The 24,139-nt window shown below is 42.4% G+C and overlaps 1 protein-coding gene and 1 pseudogene across 1 annotated transcript; one reads left to right on the top strand and one right to left on the bottom strand.

Annotated features, from left to right (window-relative positions):
- Window positions 1-2,949: 2,949 nt before the first annotated feature.
- LOC133769698 (ADP-ribosylation factor-like protein 5A) lies at window positions 2,950-4,723 on the top strand (annotated as a pseudogene).
- Window positions 4,724-8,620: 3,897 nt separating this feature from the next.
- LOC133769697 (zinc finger protein 717-like) lies at window positions 8,621-23,890 on the bottom strand. Its single transcript, XM_062204890.1, has 4 exons — window positions 23,791-23,890; window positions 13,598-13,724; window positions 12,239-12,331; window positions 8,621-10,346 (listed from the first exon to the last, which is right to left on the bottom strand). The coding sequence occupies exons 1-4, from the start codon at window positions 23,848-23,850 to the stop codon at window positions 8,950-8,952; spliced, it is 1,677 nt and encodes a 558-aa protein (XP_062060874.1). The 5' UTR covers window positions 23,851-23,890; the 3' UTR covers window positions 8,621-8,949.
- Window positions 23,891-24,139: the final 249 nt, after the last annotated feature.

Genomic DNA, 24,139 nt, shown 5'->3' with positions numbered 1-24,139 from the left:
ATTTGGTCTATGTTATGTCATGATTTTAAGGAATCTTATTTCTAGCTGATATTTTGGATTTTGAGCCTTCTTGGCATTCTTGACAGGCATTCAAAAAATCAAAGTTTCAAACAATCTGGACTCTAAAATTTCCAGTAAATCTTGGACTTTGGTTTTTCCAGTTTGGGCCCAACTGAAAAAATCGAAGGACCTATGTCTCTCATCTTATAGAGACACCAACTAATCAGGCTATTTGGATTATATTAGAAGTACTGTCAAGATGTGACGTGGTACCAAATTTTAAGTTTCTATAATGGAAAATGCTATTAATACAAATGTTTGAGAATTAAAAAGTCTAATGATCTTGTGTTACTAGACATGATAGTTATCTTAAGTAGAAAGCCCCAGAGGCCTAAAGGGTTAAATATTTGTAAAATCCTACAGGTGCTTTCAAAACTATTGTGAAGTAAGCAAGTGCCTCTTGTTGGTTGATGAGTTTATAATTTTAAACATGGCGACTTAAAGTCTTTTGTCATCCACAGTTATATATGATTTCCTGCTCATAAAACTAAAGCGTTGTTGGTTCTGTGTTTAGCTGTCCTCCTCTAGGTTCCTATGGACTTTTTCCAGCCACTTCTATTGTATTCAGTACTTTGGGATGGCTCTGTATTCAGATGAAGCCAATAATGTATTAACAGTACCAACTGAGAGAAAGTATGGTTAACTGAGGTTACTAAAAACAAAAAGCAATTCAAATCAATTGGCAATCTACAAAAAGAGTTAAAGATTTTAAAAGCTATTATTAAAATTGCTATATTGGTCTATTATGTTATGTTATATGTGTGTACATATTGTATGTCCACATGGGGAAATATTATTAAGATTTTTATTTTAATTGGCTTATAGATAAGATTGTCCATAAATTTAAGCTGCTAAAATCAATCAAAGATACATTTTTATTTGTGTGACCTGAAGCTGTGTATCATATGTTTTAAACTTGTTGGTAGAAAGAAACTAAAAACATTTTATACGTTTGTGCTTAAGTTTAACAAACTACTCCATGTTAGATATTTAAGAGGTGTTTCCAAATATATGATTCTTAAAATTTATAGAAGGCATTGGACCTTCTGGTAAATGTTTTCTTAAGTTGTTATCTAATGGTTGAAACTGTTTGCTAAGTATTCATGTGATATTGCTATTGTCAGCAAGCTATCTAGGACTTGCTCCCTCATTTCTCTATCCTAAGCCCAACTTGTTCTTTCATCTCTCTATTCTATTATGAAGGAATCTGTAGGATGCACAATTTAATCTTTAAACCTTATAAAAGAGATGGCTAACATTTTTCTGTAATAGCATAGCCAAAATACGAGCTTAAATAATAATCTCATAGCTAGAAAAAAACCTGCCTTTCAGACCAAAGGGAAAGAAAGTTTTAAAGTGAGAATATAATTTTCCTCATGTGCATTGTCTACCTTAGAAAAACTACTACAGCACATGCCTGTGACTATAGACTTGTAGTTCAGGCCACAGAAGATTAGAGATGGGACTTGGGCACTCCCTTGACTTGCATCCTCTGGTCTGCTTTAACACAAACCAGGAGGAAAAGAAAGCTCGGCATCAGAAGCAATGGGTGGCAGGCCTATTAATGGCTGATCTGTACAGTGATCTGCCCTCAAGCAGACCCAACAGGCCAGTCCACTGCAGTGGCTTTCAATGTGGTAAGCCTGGGCTTCAGCAGAAGTCAGCTTGTGAAGAGCCCTGGCAGCTCTGCCAAGAGTTGGATCACTGGAAATGGACCTGCCCTGGAGTCGAAGGATGCCCAGGTCAGAGCCACAGATCTTATTGGCTCTAAGCTGAAAAGCCCTTCACTCAGCCCAGCTTCCAAAGTGACCACTGGAATCCTTTTTAAAACCTGCACAGTTCTCATATCTTATTATTTTTGTTAAATCATCAAGTGTTTTGTTCTGAGCGACCAGATGAAAAGAAGTTAACACAGACAAAACAGCAAAGCCTTTGCAAAGCCAGGTGCATACTACAATAAATCAAAGTGTACGTTTTTTAGTGAATTGACAAATGAAGGGTTCAGCTTTCATACTCCAAAAGTCACAGGTAGAATGGAATCTGAAATCTCCCTGAGCTTTCTAAATCTTGAGAATGGCTGAATGCTTATCACCACAATCAGCAAATATTTCTTCCTTGTGTGTTCATTTTCCTGTAGCCACAAAGCCCACTGGCCTGAAATGAAGGTGTGTAGCATGGTATTGTGGTCTAGAGAACAGTGATCACTGGGATCCTCTCAAGTCAAGCTGTGGTTGATCTGAAGAAGTAGCAGCTCCCATTCAGCCTCTCTCTGACACCTGGTAAACATATGGTTCCAGCTGTCAAGAAAAAATTCAGAGTCAAGAGGGGTCGGAGGGATGCTAGAAACCTTTCACCCTGCTGGGGCCTCTGCTTTATCCTCTCAGGTTAGAGGACATGAAAATATCTCTGTGGTTGCCTTGTGGCATATAGAGAGATGTTTTAGGACTATGTATCTAGTCCTACTCTACCTTCTAAAATATGAAATCTCGTTTGCTTCTTGCATATTTGAACACCTGGCTCAAACGCTCATGCTCCAGCCATATTCTGCCTTTCACTTTGGTCCCCCTTTATCCCTTCCACTCCCTCCTCTTTATAACAGCTGTTAATCTATGCTCGATGTAGAGAGGCACTGGGGGAGGACGCGGCCCGCGAGGCTCCTTGCAGACAACGCAGCGGCGATGTCCGCGAGCCAGGCGAGTGCCACGGTGGCAGCGGCAGGGCCTCGCGCACCGCAGGATGGCCTGGACTTCAGCCTCCCTTCTGTTCCCTGGAGGCAGACGGGCGACCAGCGTGGGAGCAGCAGCGGCAGCAGCGGCAGCAGCGGCAGAGGCTCCAGCGCGTCTCTCTGCCCCTCCGCCTGAGCCCAGGGAGGGGGCCCGCTGCCCGAGAATGGGAATTCTCTTCACCAGGATATGGAGACTGTTCAGTCACCAGGAGCACAGTTATAATTGTTGGGCTGGATAATGCAGGGAAAACTACCATCCTTTACCAATTTTCTATGAATGAAGTTGTACATGCATCCCCTACAACAGGAAGTAATGTAGAAGAGATAGTGATTAATAATACATGTTTCCTGAAGTGGGATATTGGTGGCCAGGAATCTCTTCGTTTTTCCTGCAACACTTACTATACTAACAGAATTTGTAATGGTTGTTGTGGACAGTACAGAGAGGAATTCTGTAATTAGAGAAGTACTCTATAAAATGTTAGCACATGAGGACTTAAGGAAAGGGGGATTGCTGATTTTTGCTAATAAACAGGATGTTAAAGAATGCATGGCTGTAGCAGAAGTCAGTTTTTATTTTTTTTTAACTTTTACTTAATTAATATAAATTTCCAAAGTGCAGCTTATGAATTACAATGGGCTCTCCCCCATAACTTCCCTCCCACCCACAACCCTCCCCTTTCCCGCTCCCTCTCCCCTTCCACTCACATCACGATTCATTTTCAATTCTCTTTATATAAAGAAGATCAGTTTAGCATATATTAAGTAAAGATTTCAGGCCGGCGCCATGGCTTAACAGGCTAATCCTCCGCCTTGCGGCGCCGGCACACCAGGTTCTAGTCCTGGTTGGGGCGCCGGATTCTATCCCGGTTGTCCCTCTTCCAGGCCAGCTCTCTGCTATGGCCCGGGAAGGCAGTGGAGGATGGCCCAAGTGATTGGGCCCTGCACCCGCATGGGAGACCAGGAGAAGCACTTGGCTCCTGGCTTTGGATCAGCGAGATGTGCCGTCCGCAGTGGCCATTGGAGGATGAACCAATGGCAAAAAGGAAGACCTTTCTCTCTGTCTGTCTCTCTCTCTCACTATCCACTCTGTCAAAAAAAAAAAAAAAAAAGAGAGAGAAAAAAAAATTTCAACAGTTTGCACCCACATAGAAACACAAAGTGAAAAATACTGTTTGAGTACTAGTTATAGCATTAAATCACAATGCACAGCACATTAAGGACAGAGATCTTACATGAGGAGTAAGTGCACAGTGACTCCTTATGTTGACTTAACAAGTTGACAATCTTGTTTATGGTATCAGTAATCACCCTAGGCTCTTATCACGAGTTGCCAAGGCTATGGAAGCCTTTTGAGTTCACCAACTCTGATCATATTTAGACAAGGTCATAGTCAAAGTGGAAGTTCTCTCCTCCCTTCAGAGAAAGGTACCTCCTTCTTTGATGACCTGTTCTTTCCACTGGGATCTCTCTTGCAGAGATCTTTCATTTAGGTTTCTTTCTTTCTTTCTTTCTTTCTTTTTTTTTTTTTTTTTTTGCCAGAGTGTCTTGGCTTTCCATGCCTGAAATACTCTCATGGGCTTTTCAGCCGGATCCGCATGCCTTAAGGGCTGATTCTGAGGCCAGAGTGCTGTTTAGGACATCTGCCATTCTATGAGTCTGCTGTGTATCTCGCTTCCCATGTTGGATCGTTCTCTCCCTTTTTTATTCTATCCGTTAGTATTTGCAGCCACTAGTCTTGTTTATGTGATTCCTTTGGCTCTTAGTCCTATCATTATGATCAATTGTGAACAGAAATTGATCACTTGGAGAAGTCAGTTTTTGAAGCTGACTTCTATCAAAGATCACCAGTGGCATATCCAGGCCTGCTGTGCTCTTACTGGAGAGGGATTATGTCAAGGACTCGAATGGATGATGTTACGATTTAAGATTAGATGATCTCTACTGACCTCTTCTTATAGACTTTGTGTGAACAGTGTGCTGGACTTTACCTGAAAGCTGCAAAATTTAATGGTTTAGATATATTTATAATAAACTGATTTAAACTTTTTCTATAAGAAGAAAAATTCAGACCACTTGCTTGAAAACAAAGATGCAGTCTCACCTTCCAATTTACTTTCTCATTATTCCTTCCAAAGGAATTTATGAAAGCTGTGATTGACATTTTTCTCATAATAAATGCCCTCAGGATGTCGTGTGGCTGGAGGTAAGTATAAATGGAGAGGAATGCATTTTGAACTTCTAAGAGCTTTAGTATCAGTATAACCCTCACTTGCTGAATGTTGTTATTTTCTTGTCCCACTAAGTCAAACTACAAACTAGGTAGTTTGTACTAGGTTTCCAATATTTTAAAATACAACATTACTTATGAAAAGTATTTTGTGTATGTATTGTGTATATACCTCAAATCAAATTAATGGCTTTGGTTTGGTGCTAGAGAAAAGCAAGTAACACAAAAATTATTAATATCCTTGGTTATAGCCATAATGAGATGAGCACTGGCATTGGTGGTAAGTGCCATGTTGTATGTTTCCTCTTTGTTCTCTGTATTGTACTAACCAGCCCCTAGGAAAGGTGTAAAATCCAACCTTTGCAAAATGATCACTTGCATGACAGAGGCTACTTCCCTGTTGTTCTGGGTGGTCCTCCCCCGAGTTTCCTGACACCGTGCTGCATCAGATTACCCAGGAAGCACAGCCATGGCCATTCTAATTTAATTACTAGGAAGCCTGACAAGCAACTGTACATGTGCTCATTAGCCTTTATCAGCACTAAGATACTGGATGAAGGCAATCAAAGCTATGGCTGAACCTGCTGTAACTCAAAAGTTTAGATGATGATTTTTCTCTGCAGCATAAAGTCGGGGTTGCCCAACTAAAAGTATTTTCTTACACTGACTCACAAGTATTTATTTATTTATTTAATGCTAGGGTTGAAAGCATCCCTCTTTTTTTAAACAGCTAGAAGCAGATTTTATCATTTCTGAGTGAACTAAAATCTGCTATTTAAAACATGCCTGATATTCTGATGTTTCTAATGATAAGAACCAGGTTTCTTCGCAAAGCAGCAGAAATATTCCAAGCCAGAAACACCAGGAAGAGTGTTTGATCTGTTCTGATTCAGCTGCCCATCCACCTCTAAGCTCAGGAGAACGACATCGATTAGGGTCAAAGACTGGAAAGAAATTTCGTGAACCACATTCTGGTTTAAGGAAGTTTAAAAACGGCTTCAACACAACAGCTTTATTCTATATTCTGGAAAATGGGTTCCATCATGAACAATCCAACAACCACCCCTCCAGCCTCACAGTCTCGGACATTGGATGCTTCATAAATATTTGCTGCCGTGAAACTTACAAACCACTTGTCAGTCCTCAGATAAAAATTTACTCTAAAACAGGTACCCTGGGAGACTATTCCTATGTGAGGAAGTTTAGGCCAAGGAAAAATCTATCTTTATCCACAGACCCGAAACAGCTCCACATATGTTCTAGAACAGTGGCTTCTGAAAACTTCACACCACATACAGGTCACCTGGGAGTCCTGCCATTGCAGACTCTGCTGTTGTTGGTCTGGGGTGGCATGGAGAGTTTGCAAATAAACAAGCAGCTCAATAGGCTAATCCTCCGCCTGCAGCGCCTGCAGCACCGGCACAGCATGCCAGCTGCGGTGGCCATTGGAGGGTGAACCAACAGCAAAGGAAGACCTTTGTCTCTGTCTCTCTCTCACTGTCCATTCTGCCTGTCAAAAAACAAAAACAAAAAAAAATTAAAAAAAAACAAGCTTCCAGTTGATGCTGACATTCCTGGAGCCCTGGTTCCCAGATTATGTTTGGCTGCAGAAAATCACTGGCCTTAGCATCACAGAGCGTGATTTGTCCTACGACTAGCTTCTCACCTTGTCCACTCCCACTCTGGATACCTGCTTCCCTTCTGTGGTGCTCACATGGCTTAGTGAATCTGAGAGGTTAGCACAATCAGTACTCCACAGGGAAGTTCCAGTGCAGGCGGTGAACAGGAATGCATGGGGAAAGTGCACTCCTCAAGGAGGAACTATGTTTGAACCCAGAGTTTTACACATTTCTTATTCATCCCCATCACTTGTCCGCCATGGGGTACTCAGCAGTGCTCACCACGTACAGGAGAAAAGTCAAGGATGGCAGCTTGTGGGAGATGAATCCCATGGCGGTACACTGCAGCTTCACTTACTGCTAACAGACTCATGTGCCCATAGAGGCCTGCGGGGAACAAACAGCAACGACTAACATGGCACCCACATCTACCTCCAAGCCTGCTCACAAACCAGGCTGCTCAGCGACTCTGCAAAGTAGCCACAGGGGAGGACAAAAGGATGGCAGCAGCTGCAGGGATGCTCAGACCTGACACTGGGGTGACGCCAGTGGGCTCAACAGCACAGATACTCTGGAACCACTCCTGACTGAAACATACATCACTAATAATGGAATTTTTAGGAGAGAACAAACTGTTCACAAGAGAGTTAGTGGAAGAGCCCAAGGGTTTAACACAGAGAGAATGAATTCACAAGCCAGCATGCCAACGAGGCCCATGACCAGAATCTACCCTCCCCCAACTCTCCAGGATAGCTCAGTGTCGGACTCTTAGGGCACAAGTCTCTGCACAGACCCCATGCCAAGAGCAAGCCTCAAAGGTGCACTTCTGAAAGCCCCTGCTCCCTATATAAAGCACGTTAGCCTTAAAGGTCGCAAGGTCAGCTAGGGATTGCAACTATCCTCAGGCAGTGGGCTGGGAGGCAGGTGTGGGGGTTCACACATATCCCTGAGGGTAACAGTAACCAAAGTATGCTCACCTGCACACACTCCTCTGCACTATTCCACAGAAAAAGCCAGGTTCCAAATTGTCAGCCCAGGATGCTACCTCAGATAAAAGCCAGAGGTTAGCAAGGGTCAGTGGCTTTGGCTGCAAGCCAGGTGGTCACAGATTATTGTATCAAGGCCACTGAGAAACTGTCCTGGACTTCTTCCAGCACTCAGTGGAAGACATGGGTGTGGTCAGGGGACAGGCGCTGCAGAGGGCAGTCCCAGATGGTGCATCTGGATGCTGTGGGAGGAAGGCTGAGCCCGGCAGGTAAAGCAGTCAAGAGAAGGTAAACTGGAGAAGTGCACAGCCGTGAGGCTCAGGACAATGAGTCTTCTGCACAGCAACGCACGACCATGCAGGTCTTTCCAGATGGGGACGGCCAGAGCCCATGTGAGAATGATTCACACCAGGTACTAATGGCCAGGACAATAAAAGCCAGGAGGTCAGGATCTGGCGAGTACACCAGCAAGTGGAAACCAGATGGGTAAAATGGGACGGGGAGGATGAATGACAAGATGGTTATCAGTCAAGGGAATAGCAATAGATCTGGCCTTCATATTGAAGGTACTGGCATCTGGGGATGCCCAGGGCGGTAGCCAGCAAGAAAAGCAGAGAAGGGAACGCCTACCAAGCCCAGGAAGCTGGATGAGAACTGGGGACACTGCCACAGCCACACCTCACCCTACAAACACAGACTTCTGATGATACAGGCAGTCCCAGTCTCATGTGCAAACAAGACTCTGGTTATCACGGCCTCAGAGGTCAATGGACATGATCCTCTACCCTGACGAAGCACTCATCATACTGGGCTGGATGTATAGCATATGCCTGACATATGAATCATGTGATGCCCCTGTGGTCACACAGCTGGTCTGTACCAGAATAATGTGACAAAGAATCATGAAGAGACAAAAATAAACAAACAAAACTCAGTCATTCCAAATAACTTAGCAAATTATGAAGATGATATTTTCTAGGTGGCTGTTGTGGACTGAAGGTTTGTTTATTCCCAAAAGTGAAATGTGAAAGTAGAGCTCAGTAAGGTGAGGCTATGAACACAAACTGTCCAAAAGAGGGGATTTCAAGACTACACAGCCAGTCTGTGAATAGTTACTCCCTTCTGTCATTTCCTCTACATTTGAAGATGTGTGAATTTTGGCAAGTTTTTATTCACACTACACTTCCAAGGTGTCTCCTCTATTTCACTGACATCTGGCAAGGTCTGATTTATGATATTCCCGCATCATCTTCATAACATTTTTCTTCTGTCAATACATTGCCTGCTGAGGTGTGACTGGCCACAAAAGATGCTTCCATTCTTTCCATTCTATGTTTTCTCCCCTGCGTGAGTTCTCTGATGTGTCCTGAAATGTATTCTCTTGCAAAAGACTTTGCCACATTCATTACATTCATAATGATTTCCCCCCTTTTGGAATCTTTGATGCTTAATGAGGTCTGTCTTCCGGTAAAAGGCTAATCCACATGTGCTACATGCATAAGGTCTTTCCCCTGTATGAGTTCGCTGATGTATTATGAGGTGGGACTTCCGGTAAAAGGGCTTTTTACAGGAACTACACACATGAGCTTTTTCCCCTGTGTGAGTTCTCTTATGCAAACTGAGGTCTCCCTTTCTGGAGAAGGTTTTCCCACATTCATCACATTTATAAGGCTGTTCCCCTGTGTGTGTTCTCTGATGGAAAGTGAGGCCCCCCTTCTTGGAGAAAGCTTTTCCACATTCATTACATTTATAGGGACGTTCTCTTGTGAGAGTTCTCTGCTGGGATGTGAGGTCTCCATTCATGCACAAAGTCTTTCCACATGTATGAGGTTTTTCCCCTGTATGAAGTTTTTCATGTTTCCTCAGGCTTGACTGCCTGGAGAAGGTATTCCCACAAAAACTACATTCAAAGGGTCGTTCTCCTGTGTGAGTTATCAAATGTACGCTGAGGGCTGCCTTCTGAAAATAGGCTTTGCCACATTCATTACACTCATAAGGCTTTTCTACCATGTGAATTTTCTGGTGCAGAGCAAGTTGACACTTGTAGTAGTAGGACTTTGTACACCTTTTACATTCAAATGCTTTCTCACCCGTGTGAGAATTCTGATGTTGAATGAGGTATGACTTACAGGAGAAAGTTTTCTGGCATCCTTTACATTCATACGGTTTCTCACCTATGCACATTTGCTGATGGTTAGCAAGGTTAGAATTTCTGCTGAGAATGTTCTTTGCTATCGGAGTTGTTTCTCCAACAATGAGAGGTGACTTGTCACAGGCTTTCCCATATTTATGCTTACATGGGGTCTCTCTCATATGCACCCTCTTTTGTGTAAACAGTGCATCCCTGTTGAAGGCTTTCCACTGCCCATTATATTCCAAAGTCTGCTGCAAAGTTTGATCCTTGTGATGTTGACTAAGGTTCTCACAGCATCTGAGTAAAGATTTCTCAGTTAAATCTTGGGCTTCAAGTTTCTCTGAAATATGCAGCTCATCAGGCTTGCCAGGGAAAAGCACCTTCTGATATACCTTTAATGCCTCAGACCTCATTCCTGAATATTTTCTGAACTTTATAGGTTTTGAAATATGATTTGAGCTTAAATTAAATATTTTTCTTAATTCAAATCCCTCCTTCATTGCTGAATTGCTGTTTGTGACTACACCTTGCCACAAATGTCTGTCTTGACTTTGCTTGCTCAATCCAGGCAGGTCATCCATTCTTTGGACAACTGAAATGAGAAAAAAATAACCACAAATCACAACTAAGCATTTCTTCTAAGTGTTTCTTCTCTTACTGATGACATAATATTTAAAAATATTTTAAAAAGTCATAAATACATAATTTTCTCTGCAGTGAATGAAAATAATTAATTACAGTAACAGATTTTATACTGTTATATCATAATTCTTTTCAATGCTATATCTAAGGGTTTCTTTTACTACAAAGTAAGGGTTCAGTTAAAATATTTACCTACTGTCTAGGCATAGTATTAAGCTGAGAGATGTTCTTTCATCTTTTGTTTTTCCTGTTCTCTTTTCTTATAATAACTGTGTGTATATATTTTTTTTTGTTTCTACATTGTTTTTTTATTCTTGAAGGTGGCAAAGCTGTCTTGGAGCTGTACATGCACCTACAGGACAGGCTCACTTATCTGTCCAAGCGGGAACATGGTTTAAAACCAAAATTTGTACCTGTGTTGGTCAAGTTAAGAGTCCTCCCAATGGAATGACTATGGGAAGCTGTGAGGTTTTTCAAATATATAATCTCTTCTTCCCCAAACTAGATGAAGACAGCTTCTTCCATGTTCCTAACTTTTTTTTTTTTTTTTTTTTGCTTCTCAGAACCTTAATGGGCACAGAAAAAGCTTTTATCAGCTATTCTGGGCTCCAACTCTATTCTGTTCTAAAGGATTTGGTTCTGCCATGAGGCAGGGCAAAACATCTTTGAACCATGGTTTTCTGGCTACTTCGAAGATCAAAACCTCTGGCATTTCCCCTTCATTTCCTGATACATACATCCCTTATTTATAATTCACTGCTGCAGGACACTGTTTACTCCATTGGAGTTTCAGTTCTCTCCTCTCACAGAGAATCATGTCTCAAAATACATTTCTTGTATCTTAGTTTTTGAAGGATTTTAAAAAGAGAAACAGATAATGCTGACTTCAAACTCCACCAAAACCAAGGATGAACCCTTCAAAAGGAAATGTTTGGTTCATCAGGCCTTGCGATCCAGCATCTCGTGTTTTCCCTGCCAACTCCAGGAAGAGTCCTTTCAGTGTTCTTACGCTGGGTCTTGACTGGCCCCACAATTTCTGATGTCATGGTAAACAAGGCTTGATCCTGACCCTCTTTTTTCATTTGCTCACCCATTTCCGAGGAAACTTTCTCTGTATTACTTTAAATACAAACTTCAAGTAATAATCTGCAAATTTTATTTCAAAGTGGATGTACATTGTCTATTCTAGCACTTATACCTCATATGTATTACATGGCAAGTTTGGAAACCTGTCATCAAAAAATGCAAGTAACCCAAAATAAGTAGCATCTCCCTATAAAGCTGCCTTTCCTGAGGAACAATCTTAGAACAGACCCCATTTTGTTCATTTTCTCATTCTAGAAAAACATCCTTCATGGTTCTTACCTCATTTCTCATGACAACATACACCTGTTTAGGTTTTTGCTTTAAAGAGAATAAAAGTTCTGTAAAAGACAACATATTTCATTTCATTACTACAGCCTTCCCTATCAATAAAACGAGCACTGCCCATCAGCTGACCCGTTAACAAGCAGTAAAAGAATGCAAGCATGAATAAAAACCTGAAGGGGAACAAGGTACACACACGGAGAAAAGGACAACTAAGTTAGATAATGAATCTACCAAAGAAAAAAAGTTTATGCATTGGATTTTTGGTGAGGCTAAAAATATTCATCAGCAACCAAACAGAAGACAAAGACGGATGAACAAATCGCAGCTCTCTCTGGAGACTGCAGAGCATGTGTGTGATGTCTGACACCAGCTGCTCTCAGGGCCAGAGCTTGAGTGAAAACAGCTCCACATGGCCAAAATTTGCCTTGTCCCACATCCCCTCATCCCCTGCCCAGTGTTGCACTAACTGACCTGGGAGGCTCTGGTTTGGGGATTCTTCTATGTTCCATGGCTCAGCTCCTTGCTCCAACTTAGAGATCACCTCAGGTTTGGTAAGGTAGTACCCTGTTAATGGGAAAAAATGTCAGACTTTGCTAAAGTCTTTTGAAGAATGACAACAGTTTGGTTTCAGGAGCAGTACAATGAAAGAGGTTGTATGAATCTTTTACGGAGGTATTTATAGTTGTATTCTTCACAGCCTGGAATCAACATGTAGAGAGCAGTAACCTTGTTTTTTTTTTTTAAAAAAAATATATTTATTTATTTATTTGAAAAGCAGAGTTACAGAGAGGCAGAGGCAGAGGGGGGGCAGGGTAGAAAGAGGTCTTCCATCCGCTGGTTCACTCCCCAGATGGCTGGAGCTGTGCCAATCTGAAGCCAGGAGATTCTTCTGGGTCTCCCACACAGGTGCAGAGGCCCAAGGACTTGAGCCACCTTCTACTGCTTTCCCAAGCCATTAGCAGAGAGCTAGATTGGAAGTGGAGCAGCTAGTACTCGAACCGGTACCCATATGGGATGCCGGCACCGCAGACAGTGGCTTTACCTAATATGCCACAGTGCTATCCCCAAGAGCAGTAAACCTTATAAAATGTTCATTCCTGGGGCCGGCGCTGTGGTGTAGTGGGTAAAGCTGATGTCTGGGCTGGCGCCGCGGCTCAGTAGGCTAATCCTCCGCCCGGTCGGGGCACCGATCCTGTCCCGGTTGCCCCTCTTCCAAGCCAGCTCTCTGCTGTGGCCAGGGAGTGCAGTGGAGGATGGCCCAAGTTCTTGGGCCCTGCACCCCATGGGAGACCAGGAGAAGCACCTGGCTCCTGCCATTGGATCAGCGTGGTGCGCCGGCAGCAGCGCGCCTACCGCGGCGGCCATTGGAGGGTGAACCAACAGCAAAAGGAAGACCTTTCTCTCTGTCTCTCACTGTCCACTCTGCCTGTCAAAAAAAAAAAAAAAAAAAAAGCTGATGTCTGCAGTGCTGACATCACATGAGCGCCAGTTTGAGTCCTGGTTGCTCCACTTATGATCCCACTCCCTGGTAATGCACATAGGAAAGCAACTGAAGATGGCTCAAGTCCTTGGGCCTCTCTACCCACGTGGGAGTCCTGGATGGAGCTCCTGGCTTCTGGATGCAGCCTGGCCCAGCCCTGGCTACTGCAGCCATTCACAGAGTAAACCAGTGGATGAAGCATCTCTCTCTCGCTCTCCCGGTGTTTCTGTCTCTCCCTCTCTGTTACTCAGTCTTTCAAATAAATAAATAAAAGTAATTTAAAAAAAGGTTCATTCCTTTGTCAAAAAATAAACTGTCCCAATTGAGAGTTACTGGGGAGTTTTGCTCACCCAAAGACAGCAGGTTGCTATAGATCTCCAGCATCACATCCCTGTACAGGGTCCTCTGAGTATTATCCAGTTTCTGCCACTCCTCCCAGGTGAAGTACACAGCCACATCCTCAAATGACAACAATACCTGTGACAACATATTCCAATTCAACACATCAGCAGTAGGTCACAAGAACATAGAGTAGAGTTGGACTCCAATTCAGGTACTCTGATATGGAGTACGGGTATCTTAAACACTTGGCCAAATGCCTGCCACTCCAGGAACCTTTGAAACCCTCTGGCATGCAAATAATGATAACTGACTACGGGAAATGTAACTATGTAAGCCAAATATTACTTATTAAGTCAAATAATGGTCATCTCTTGCACTTAAAGCTTTAGAAAAAGAGGCTGGATGGGGCCGGCGCTGTAGCGCAGCGGGTTAAAGTCCCAGTCTGCAGTGGTATCACCCCATATGGGTGCTGGTTCGAGTCCCAGCTGCTCCTCTTCTGATCCAGCTCTCTGCTATGGCTTGGGAAAGCAGTAGAAGATGGCCCAAGTGCTTGGGCCCCTGCACCCACGTGGAAGGAGCTCCTGGCTCCTGCCTTTAGATAGGCGCAGCTCCGGCCACTGCAGCCAACTGGGGAGTCAACCATCGGATGGAAGACCTCTCTCTATCTCTGCCTCTCCACTCTCTGTGTAACTCTTACTTTCAAATAAATAATAAATAAATCTTTAAAAAAATAAAGAAAAGAAAAGAAAAGAAAAAGAGGCTGGAAAAAAATGACAGTAATGTATCTTGGTTATTATTCACTGAATTTGATAAAGCATGCTGAACTAATGAAAAAGAAAGCCAGTTTACAAACAAAAAGGGGGAAGAGGAACAGGTATTCATCTTAGTAATTAAGACATGGGAGTGCCAATTCCCACCTCTGGCTCCTGACTCCAGCTTCTTGCTAACTTAGAGCCTGAGGGGAACAGTGATGCTTCAAGTAGCTGGGTCCCTGTGACCAATCCAGAAGATCTGGATTGAGTATCACTCCTGGCTTTCTCCCTAGCCCAACCCTAGTTGTGTGGTCATCTGGAATGTGACCCAGCAGATAAGAGCTGTCTTTCAAATGAATTTGAAAAAAGAAAAAAAGAGGGACACAGAATTGGGAGATAAGAGAAATTTAGGGTGAAGTACAGTTAGAAATCTCAAAGTATTTCTTGCTTTATCTTTCACTGCTTAAAGATGACAGAGTTGTTATCCTCTAGTTCTTACAGAAAAAAAAAAACACAATGGGAAATACTTTGGGAAACAAAAGCAGTTAACATTCAACCCCAAAATAACTAACAAATTAAGGTTATGATGATGAAAACCACTGTTAATACCTGTGTATGGATTAATTTGTCCCACAATAACTTATTTCAATTGCTCAAAATGACCTACAGGAAAGATAAAGATGAGGTATTCTTAAACAAAACACATGATCTGAAAAAAGTACTTTAGCATAAAGGGAAAAACAGATAAAAGTCATGTGACAAAAAACCTAGAGCAAGCTGGAATCATAAAGATGTAACTCTGGGGTGGGTACTTGGTGCAGTGGTTAAGGTGGCACTTGAGATGAACAAATCCCAAACTGCAGTGCCTGGATTCAAATCCCAGCTCTGCTTACAATTCCAGTTTCCTGATAATGCATACCATGCCAGGCAGCGATTATGGCTCCACTATTAGTGCCCTTGACACTCATGTGGGAGACTGAGATTGAGTTCTGGCTGAGCCTCAGTTGTTGTGAGCATCTGGGGGTGAACCAGTATTTGGAAGATGTTCTCAAAAAACACAACTCTAAGAAGATTTTTCAGAGTCACACTACCAAGGCACCAAAACAGACCTAAAAAGGACTGATAGTTTAATATGCAGCTGCTGTTTAAAAATATGGATAAGAAGCATGCCTCAGGCTGGCGCCGTGGCTTAACAGACTAATCCTCCGCCTCGCGGCGCCGGCACACCGGGTTCTAGTCCCGGTTGGGGCGCCGGATTCTATCCCGGTTGCCCCTCTTCCAGGCCAGCTCTCTGCTATGGCCTGGAAGGCAGTGGAGGATGGCCCAAGTCCTTGGGCCCTGCACTCGCATGGGAGACCAGGAGAAGCACCTGGCTCCTGGCTTCGGATCGGCGCGATGCGCCGGCCGCAGCGGCCATTGGAGGGTGAACCAACGGCAAAAAGGAAGACCTTTCTGTCTCTCTCTCAGTATCCACTCTGCCTGTCAAAAAAAAAAAGAAGCATGCCTCAAAGAGCAGGTCTTTGCCAATGAGTCCAGTGTGAACGACGGGAAAGTGAGGATATTATTTCAGAGGGCAGAGGACACTGCCTTAGAAAGCAAACCATTAAGGGGAAACCAGGATGCAGAATCAAGGCCACATCAAAGAACTTGTGACTCATCCTAAAGTTAGAGGTCACAGACAACCTATACACCCAGGATTTCAAGATCACACCACTGTCATGACATGATGCACCTGGCCCCACCCGCTGCATCATTTTTCAAATAGAAGGCTTACTGTGATTGTCCTACTTATGCCCTATCCTACTACATTACACACTGCATACAGAAAAGGTGAATAACTTGTCATCTTAGCTCACTAGCCTTAAATCAAGAGAAGCAATAGATGAATAGAGGGGACCTTAAGATATGCAGTGTGGGATCAACTTGAGATACACGTGGGAGGAGGGGAATTCCACTATGAAACCACTGCCCACTCACTTTCAGTGCTATTTCTTGTGAGAGAATCACATATCCCCACTAATCCCAGAAAATCTTGGGCAAGACAGATGACTAGCCAAATGTCCACAGTAGTGATCTGTGTCACTTCAAAGAAGGGCTCACATTTGGCTCATACCCTCTTTTTACTGCAGTCACAATAACCAGCAATGTTCTAGCAAAGGCCATTCCATCAGCCTGAGATCAGGTACATTTGATGGCCCATAGAGGTTCGAGTTTGTTACTAAAGTACATTCTCACTCACAACCTCACATACCCTGAGAAATACAGAAAAGGAACATTAATAAGAGAAGATGATCTTAGTAGTAAGAAAGAATTACAAGTCTCTAGGGTGGATCCATGGACTTTTCCATAAATGTACTGAAAAACTAGACAGGCAGAATAAAGTTAATATTAAATTCATAATATAGACAAAGTACATAATAATTGGAAAGCTACATGGAGTGGTTTGGTTATACTTTAACGTTAGGAAACACCATTTTAACACCATTCGATACCCAGAAGTGGTGCAGCCACTCAGGAGATAACTCAGAAAGATGAAACTCGGTCTACCATATGACCCAGCCATCCCACTCCTGGGAATTTATCCAAGGGAAATGAAATCAGCACATGAAAGTTATTCATACCTCATGTTCATTGCAGCTCAATTCACAATAGCTAAGATATGGAATCAACCCAGATGTCCATCAACTGATGACTGGATAAAGAAATTACGGTTACCTACACACTATGGAATACTACTCAGTGGTTAAAAAAAAAATGAAATTTGTTCTTTTGCAACAAAATGGATTCAACTGGAAACCACTATACTTAGTGAAATAAGCCAGTCCCAAAAACACAAATACCATGTGTTTTCCCTGATCTGTGGCAACTAAGAAAAGAATCTAAAATGTAATGTATTGGAATGAAATTGACATTTTGAGATTTGATGATTGTTCAGTCCTTGTCCCTACTGTTGAGGAAGAGTGATTTTCTTCATACTGTTTGTTGAACTCTTGGGGTAGGGTTGATCTTATGAGCACAAAGTAAACTGAAAATAGATATTTGTAAAAATTAAGAGTCGGAATAGGAGAGGGAGGAGGAAGAAGGGTGGGAGCATGGCAGGAGGGAGGGGAGGGTAGGAAGTATTCCTAAATGTGTATATGTGAAATACATGAAATTTGCATACTTTAAATAAAAAAAGTTCATAATATGAAAAAGCCTGAATACATAACTAAAAGCTTCTTATGCCATAAACAAACACAAAGCAAAGTCAAAAGAAAATCACATGTCACATCACAAAAAGTTTACATTTAGAACAATTAGCTAATAGGAATTAGTAATCCTAAGAAAAAATTATGAAAATAACCAGTATCCTAAGGGGAAAATAGGGCTTGCCAAACATCCACCTTTAAAAGCATGAAAAAAATTTTCAAAATGTCAAAAAATGAGAAACAAAAAAATTATCCTGCTATACATCGTTTCATGTAATAGATTTGAAAGGTCAGAAAATTCCACAAGACTCCGCAAACATGACCTTCTTACTGGCTCTCTCATTAAAATATCACCTAAACTGTCACCTTTCTGATTCTACCAGTTTCTTAAATGAATTCCCTGTTTCAGGAACTTTCCATGGGAGATACCTCAAATACAAAAACTCATCCAGGTTGGAGCAAGCATTTGGCCTACTGGTTAAGATACCAGTGGGGAATGCCCACATCCTGTATCAGAATGTTTGATTCCACCTTCCAGCTAATGTGCAACCTGTTTGGTAACAGGTGCTAGCGCAAGCACTTGGGTCCCTGCTATCCACAGGGGAGACTTGGATTCAATTCCCAGTTCATGGCATTAACCAGTTCCAGTCCAGCTTGTTGAGGGCATTTGGAGAGTGAACCAGCAGATGGGAACTCTCTCTTGCTCTCCGTGTCTCCCAAAAGAGACACGAACACAGACACATGTGTGCACACACAAACACACATGCTAACCGTGTACCTTCAAAAAACAAACTACACTGCAGTTTCTGGAGGTTAAATGGAGATGGAAAGACAAAACTGACAACTTGATTTAACAGACCCTTTTCACTTTATGACATCTGTCGAATTCTGAAGATTTGCAGTTTAGAGGTTAAATACAAACTCAAAAAAGAGTGAGATCCCAGTGGAAAGAACGGGGCCATCAAAGAAGGAGGTACCTTTCTCTGAAGGGAGGAGAGAACTTCCACTTTGACTATGACCCTATCAGAATAAGATCAAAGTCAGCGAACCCTAAAGGCTTCCATAGCCTTGGCAACTCATGACTAGAGCCTAGGGAGATTACTGACGCCATGAATAGGAGTGTCAAATTGTTAAGTCAGCAACAGGAGTCACTGTGTACTTACATCCCATGTGGGATCTGTCCTTAATGTGTTGCCTAATGTGAAGTGATGCTATAACTAGTACTAAAACAGTATTTTTACACTTTGTGTTTCTGTGTGGGTACAAACTGATGAGATCTTTACTTAGTATATACTGAATCGATCTTCTCTATATAAAGATAATTGGAAATGAAAAAAAAAAAAACCTGGTGTTAAATTGGAAATGGCATAGAAAATTAATTAATTTTTAAAAAATATCATGTAGGATCTCTGTCTTTAATGTGCTGTACACTCTTATTTAATGCTATAACTAGTACTCCAACAGTATTTTTCACTTTGTGTTGCTATGTGGGGGCAAACTGTTGAAATCTTTACCTAATATATACTGAACTGATCTTCTGTATATAAAGAGAATTGAAAATGAATCTTGATGTGAATGGAAGGGGAGAGGGAGCGGGAAAGGGGAGGGTTGTGGGTGGGAGGGAAGTTATGGGGGGGAAGCCATTGTAATCCATAAGCTGTACTTTGGAAATTTATATTCATTAAATAAAAGTTAAAAAAAAAAAGATCAGTAGAATAGGATTCCATTCATTCTTTTCTTACGAAGAATATTAAGACCCACCAGGACAAAGGGCCTCATTAACATGGGATGTTAGTTAAAACTACTGGAGATCAGGACCAGAGCTGTGGCACAGCCAGTTAAGCCACTGTCTACAAGCACTAGCATCCCATATGGGCATCAGTTAAAGTCCCCACTGCTCCATTTGAAATCCAGCTTCCTGTTAACGTGCCTGGGAAAGCAGCAGAAGATGGCCCAAGCACTTGGGCCCTTGCACCCTGTGGCAGATGTGGAAGAAGCTCCAGGCTCCCAGCTTGGGCCTGGCCCAGTCCTGGTCATTGCAGCCATTTGGGGAATGAATCAGTGGATGGAAGATCTATCTCTCTCTGTCACTCACTCTCTCCTCACTCTATATCTCTTTCAAATAAATAAAACTTAAAAAAAAAAGTACTGGAGATTCTGTGACATGTAGGATGATAGCAAGTGGTATAATATTCATGCAACTACATACTTCAGAAGGGGTGGACTCCAGAAACATTTTAAAAAGTAAAAACTTAAGCATTTTTCAAATCCAAAAAACACCATCAACCCATATATTCAAGAAATCCAGACTACAGATCAAAAGCTGTATACTAAAGGATAATATTTTCTAAGAAAGGTTTAGCCTTTTCTACAACTTGTGTGGGTGGGGAGTGTTTATCTCTTAACACTTGCAATGTCTCAGCTAGCAGGAATGTGTTTTTTTGATCTTAACATTTTGGATCACCTGGAGAGTCTATGCTTCCAATGTGATTTACAGTGGAGGTCTTCAGCTATGTGGTATTTTTTTTTTTTTTTTTGACAGGCAGAGTGGACAGTGAGAGAGAGACAGAGAAAGGTCTTCCTTTACTATTGGTTCACCCCCCAAGTGGCCACTGCGGCCAGCACACCACGCTGATCTGAAGCCAGGAGCCAGGTGCTTCTTCTGGTCTCCAACGTGGGTGCAGGGCCCAAGGACCTGGGCCATCCTCCACTGCCCTCCCAGGCCATAGCAGAGAGCTGGACTGGAAGAGGGGCAACCAGGACAGAATCCGGAGCCCCGACCGGGACTAGAACCCGGTGTGCCAGTGCCGCAGGCGGAGGATTAGCCTGTTGAGCCGCGGCTACGGCCAAGCCATGTGGTATTAACATAATCACTGCATGTGCTGGAGACTAAGGCACTCACATTATGGTCAGCAATATCTGTCTGGCCAGACCCCAGTAAAAGCTCTGAAATCAGGCTCAGATGAGATTCTCTGTCAGTATTCTGTAGATACTGTCATACATTGTTGGGACAAACAGGTAATGTCAACAGGACTACACTGAACTACAACAGCGGGAAGCTGGTGCTGGATAACTCAAAGGTCCTGCCCTATGCAACTCATCCCCAGGCTGATTTCCGTGAATTCTTTCACAGAAATACACTGTAATTGTGAATACAAAGACTTTTCTATGCTAATTCTCTCAGGAATTACTGAACCGAAACTTGCTGCTAGTATCAGAAGAATCATGACTTGCAGACATCTAAATTGGAACATCTGAACCTCAAGTAGCAGAAAAAGACAATTATACCAAAGCATACCATGATCAAATAGCAAAAAAAAAAAATACAGAATTTTAAAAAAAAAATTTAAATCTAAAAAAAAAATAGAACAAGCAAATGAAAATATGAGTAAAGTACATACAAACACCAGAAGTGGATAACTGTGAGAGTGAACTTATTTTTCTCTTATTTTCAATCTCTTTAAAAAAAATCACTGGGTGTTTGAATCCAGACAGCAACAATATTGAAAGGTATGACAATCATGGTATAGAAGTTGGAAATAGATAAATAGAAGTAGACTACCACTAAGTTATTATTTTACATGAATAGGTACAGTACTACTTGAAGGTAGATCATAAGTAAAGATGAATACTGGGAACCAAAAAACAACCATTAAAAAGTTACAATAACAAAAAAATCTGATAGGCCACACAAAAACAGGAAGTGACTTAAATCTGGAATGCAAGCCATAATTTACTTGTTTCTGTTTTAACTCCTATAGAAGAAAAACTTAACTTTTACGATTGAAAAATAAGACTGAAGAAATGTGAAGTAATATTCCATGGCAAAAAACTATGGATAAGAATATGAGAGATTAAGAAAAATTTTATAATATAACCTTGAATATACTAAGGTAATGACAAAGTATTTGGTCAGATGAACCCTCTAAAAGAAAAAAATGTTTGAAATATGAACAAAATTTATAGTACCACCATCTGAAAACCTAGAAAGAAATCAGAATAAAAGGCAAAACACAAATTTTTGGCATTGTAGCAGAGGACATCCCCTATTTTGAACACAGATCAAAGAAGTAAAAGCTGCATCTCTACTGGCTCAAGTTGTCAGAGCATAAACTAACAACAGAAACTGGAGGAGAAGTGTAGAAGAGAAAAACAAAAGAATCTAAGAGATTCAATCTGCATATGAAATCCAGCAAAACCCTGAAGTGACTACTAAACTACAGGTGTGGGAGACCTCAGAGGGACCAATGAAAAAGCAGCTAATGGAAGCTGCAAAGTGACAAACTGACCAAGTATCACTGCATGGAATACTGTGGGAGTCTCAAGTCCGAGGCTGGCCCCTAACCAGCAGGGGCCAGTACAGACACTCCCCAACAAGACAAATGGGAAAGGTAAGGTCGATGGGTCAAGCACACCACAGCAAGCACCAGTGAGTTCTGTCGAAGCAGGAACCGCTCTATTGAGGAAGTGTACAGGCTTTTAAAGCTTACGAAGGACATGCACAGTAGGGGAGCCAATCAGAGAAAAGGTCACGCAGGCATGGGCACCTTAAGTAAAGTATAGGGATCATGCACTGTCCATGTGTCCGGAACTAAAGCAGACCTATCCCTGCCAGTGGTCTGATCTTAACCGTGGCAGCCGCAAACACACACCTCCGCAAACATGCACCTCGAACATCAGCCAGGCGCCATATTGTAATGGAGATTTTAGGCAATGCCTAACAGAATACAGTTTGAAAGTTTAATCTAGCCTGTTATCTTCTAGAACCAAAATCACCCTTCTGAGAAAAAAAAACAAACAGCCACACTCTGTGCAACATGCGATTTATAATATGCTGGAGAGAATTAACAACCATTGCATATGTAAAAAGAGAACATGACTCACACTCAAAGGAAAAAAAAAAACACTAAATTAAAAAAAAAACAAGTTAACCTATATGTTTTAGGTAGCAGACAACATGGCTAAGCTATCTCTAAATATTTTTAAACACTTAAACAGATGATGTGTTTAAAATAATGTGTCACAGGGCCAGCACTGTGACATAGTAGGCTAGACCTCCACCTGCAAAACCAGCTGGCTGCTCTTCTTTGGAATCCAGTTCTCTGCTGTTGGGTCCGAATTTCCCAATCAATGCACAATGCACAAGGCACAGTCGAGGATGCAAAAGCAGAGGTTTATTTGTTACCAGCCGGCTGGGACCCTCTACCCTCACACAGCCCTTTAGCAGTGCACAGGCAAAAGGCCCTCTCGTTTGCATAAGAGAGGTTTTTATAGCCTCACACTTACAAGGGTGCAGGTCATCTCCTATGTAGGTTCCCTTCTTACTCTCTACGTGGCAAGGTATTGGGACCTAACATGTTCATTGGTTCATTTAAATGTAAAGACTATATACATTATGTGGCGGGAAGGCCACACAAAGGAGATGGCACGGGGAAGAACTGGCGGGAAGCATCAGGCCATAAATCCCAGGGAAGCTGGTGGGGGGCAGGAGGTCATAAATTCCAAGGGAGCATAGCAGGCAAGCAAGCAGCCGGAGTACAGAAGAGAGACCGGCATAGGGACTCCAATCCCTACACTGCCTCTGGCCTGGGAAAACAGCCGAAGATGCCCCAAGTGCATGGGCCCCTGCACCAGTGTGGGAGACCTAAAGGAAGCTCCTGGCTCCTAGCTTCGGTTTGGCTCAGCTCTGGCTGGTGCGGTCATTTGCGGAGTGAACCAGCAGATGGAAGACCTCTCTATCTCTTCCCCTCTCTGTCTGTAGCTCTATCTCTTAAATGAATAAATAAAACCTTTGAAAAAAAATAATAATGTGTCAGGACAGGTATTTAAACCAGCAGCAAAGAGACTTGATAAGGTGTTCACAACCCATAGTACTGGGTTCAACAGGGTGTTGAACATGTGATCTAGAAGCCAAGGAACAAGTACACATGTAATACAGGATAAGGCAAGCAGCCAGACTAGGGTCAGGAACTGGAAGCCACACTTCCCCTTCCGATTTCATTCTATCTGCCCACCTGACAATCAAATGAGCCCTTCCCCAGGATATACCTGGGACCTGGGGGTGACACCATGTAACCACTATCCTTTCTAAGCTTATAAGAAGTCTGGCAAAGAGGACAGGGTATACATGCATGTGCTAGCGTGCACTCTCTCTCTCTCTTCATGTGGATCCAGAGTAACAGGGTGTGGAATTCTCTCTCTCTTTCCCATCCTGGTCCACTCTCCCTGAACAATGCCCATGTTTGTGTGTATTTTCCTCACCTTTTGAATCAACTTCATCTCACGTTGCACGTTGTATTTGTGCCAGTACTTAGAATGCATCAAACCAAAGGGCCCAATCAGTCAAGGAGAACTGCAGAGTGGGATGAACAGAGGACCAGATGGAATGCCTGGAACTGTATTAAAGAGAGGAAATGCAGAGGAATTCATGGAAAAGAAATCATCAGGGTTCGAACTCCCATACATAACTACTCATATACAGTAGTTACAAATATAGAAGAAGATTCAAGTAGTGTAAAGGCTAGAGGATTCTAATGAAGTTATCAGTAAACTTTTGTAGAGCTGAATTAAGACTACACTGCCCAAGGCCAGCGCTGCGGCTCACTAGGCT

This window comes from Lepus europaeus, chromosome 11 (genome assembly GCF_033115175.1).
Source record: "Lepus europaeus isolate LE1 chromosome 11, mLepTim1.pri, whole genome shotgun sequence".
NCBI classification, from domain to species: Eukaryota; Metazoa; Chordata; class Mammalia; order Lagomorpha; family Leporidae; genus Lepus; species Lepus europaeus.
The sequence above is the reverse complement of the archived record's forward strand: the minus strand, read 5'-3'. Positions and strand labels throughout refer to the sequence as shown.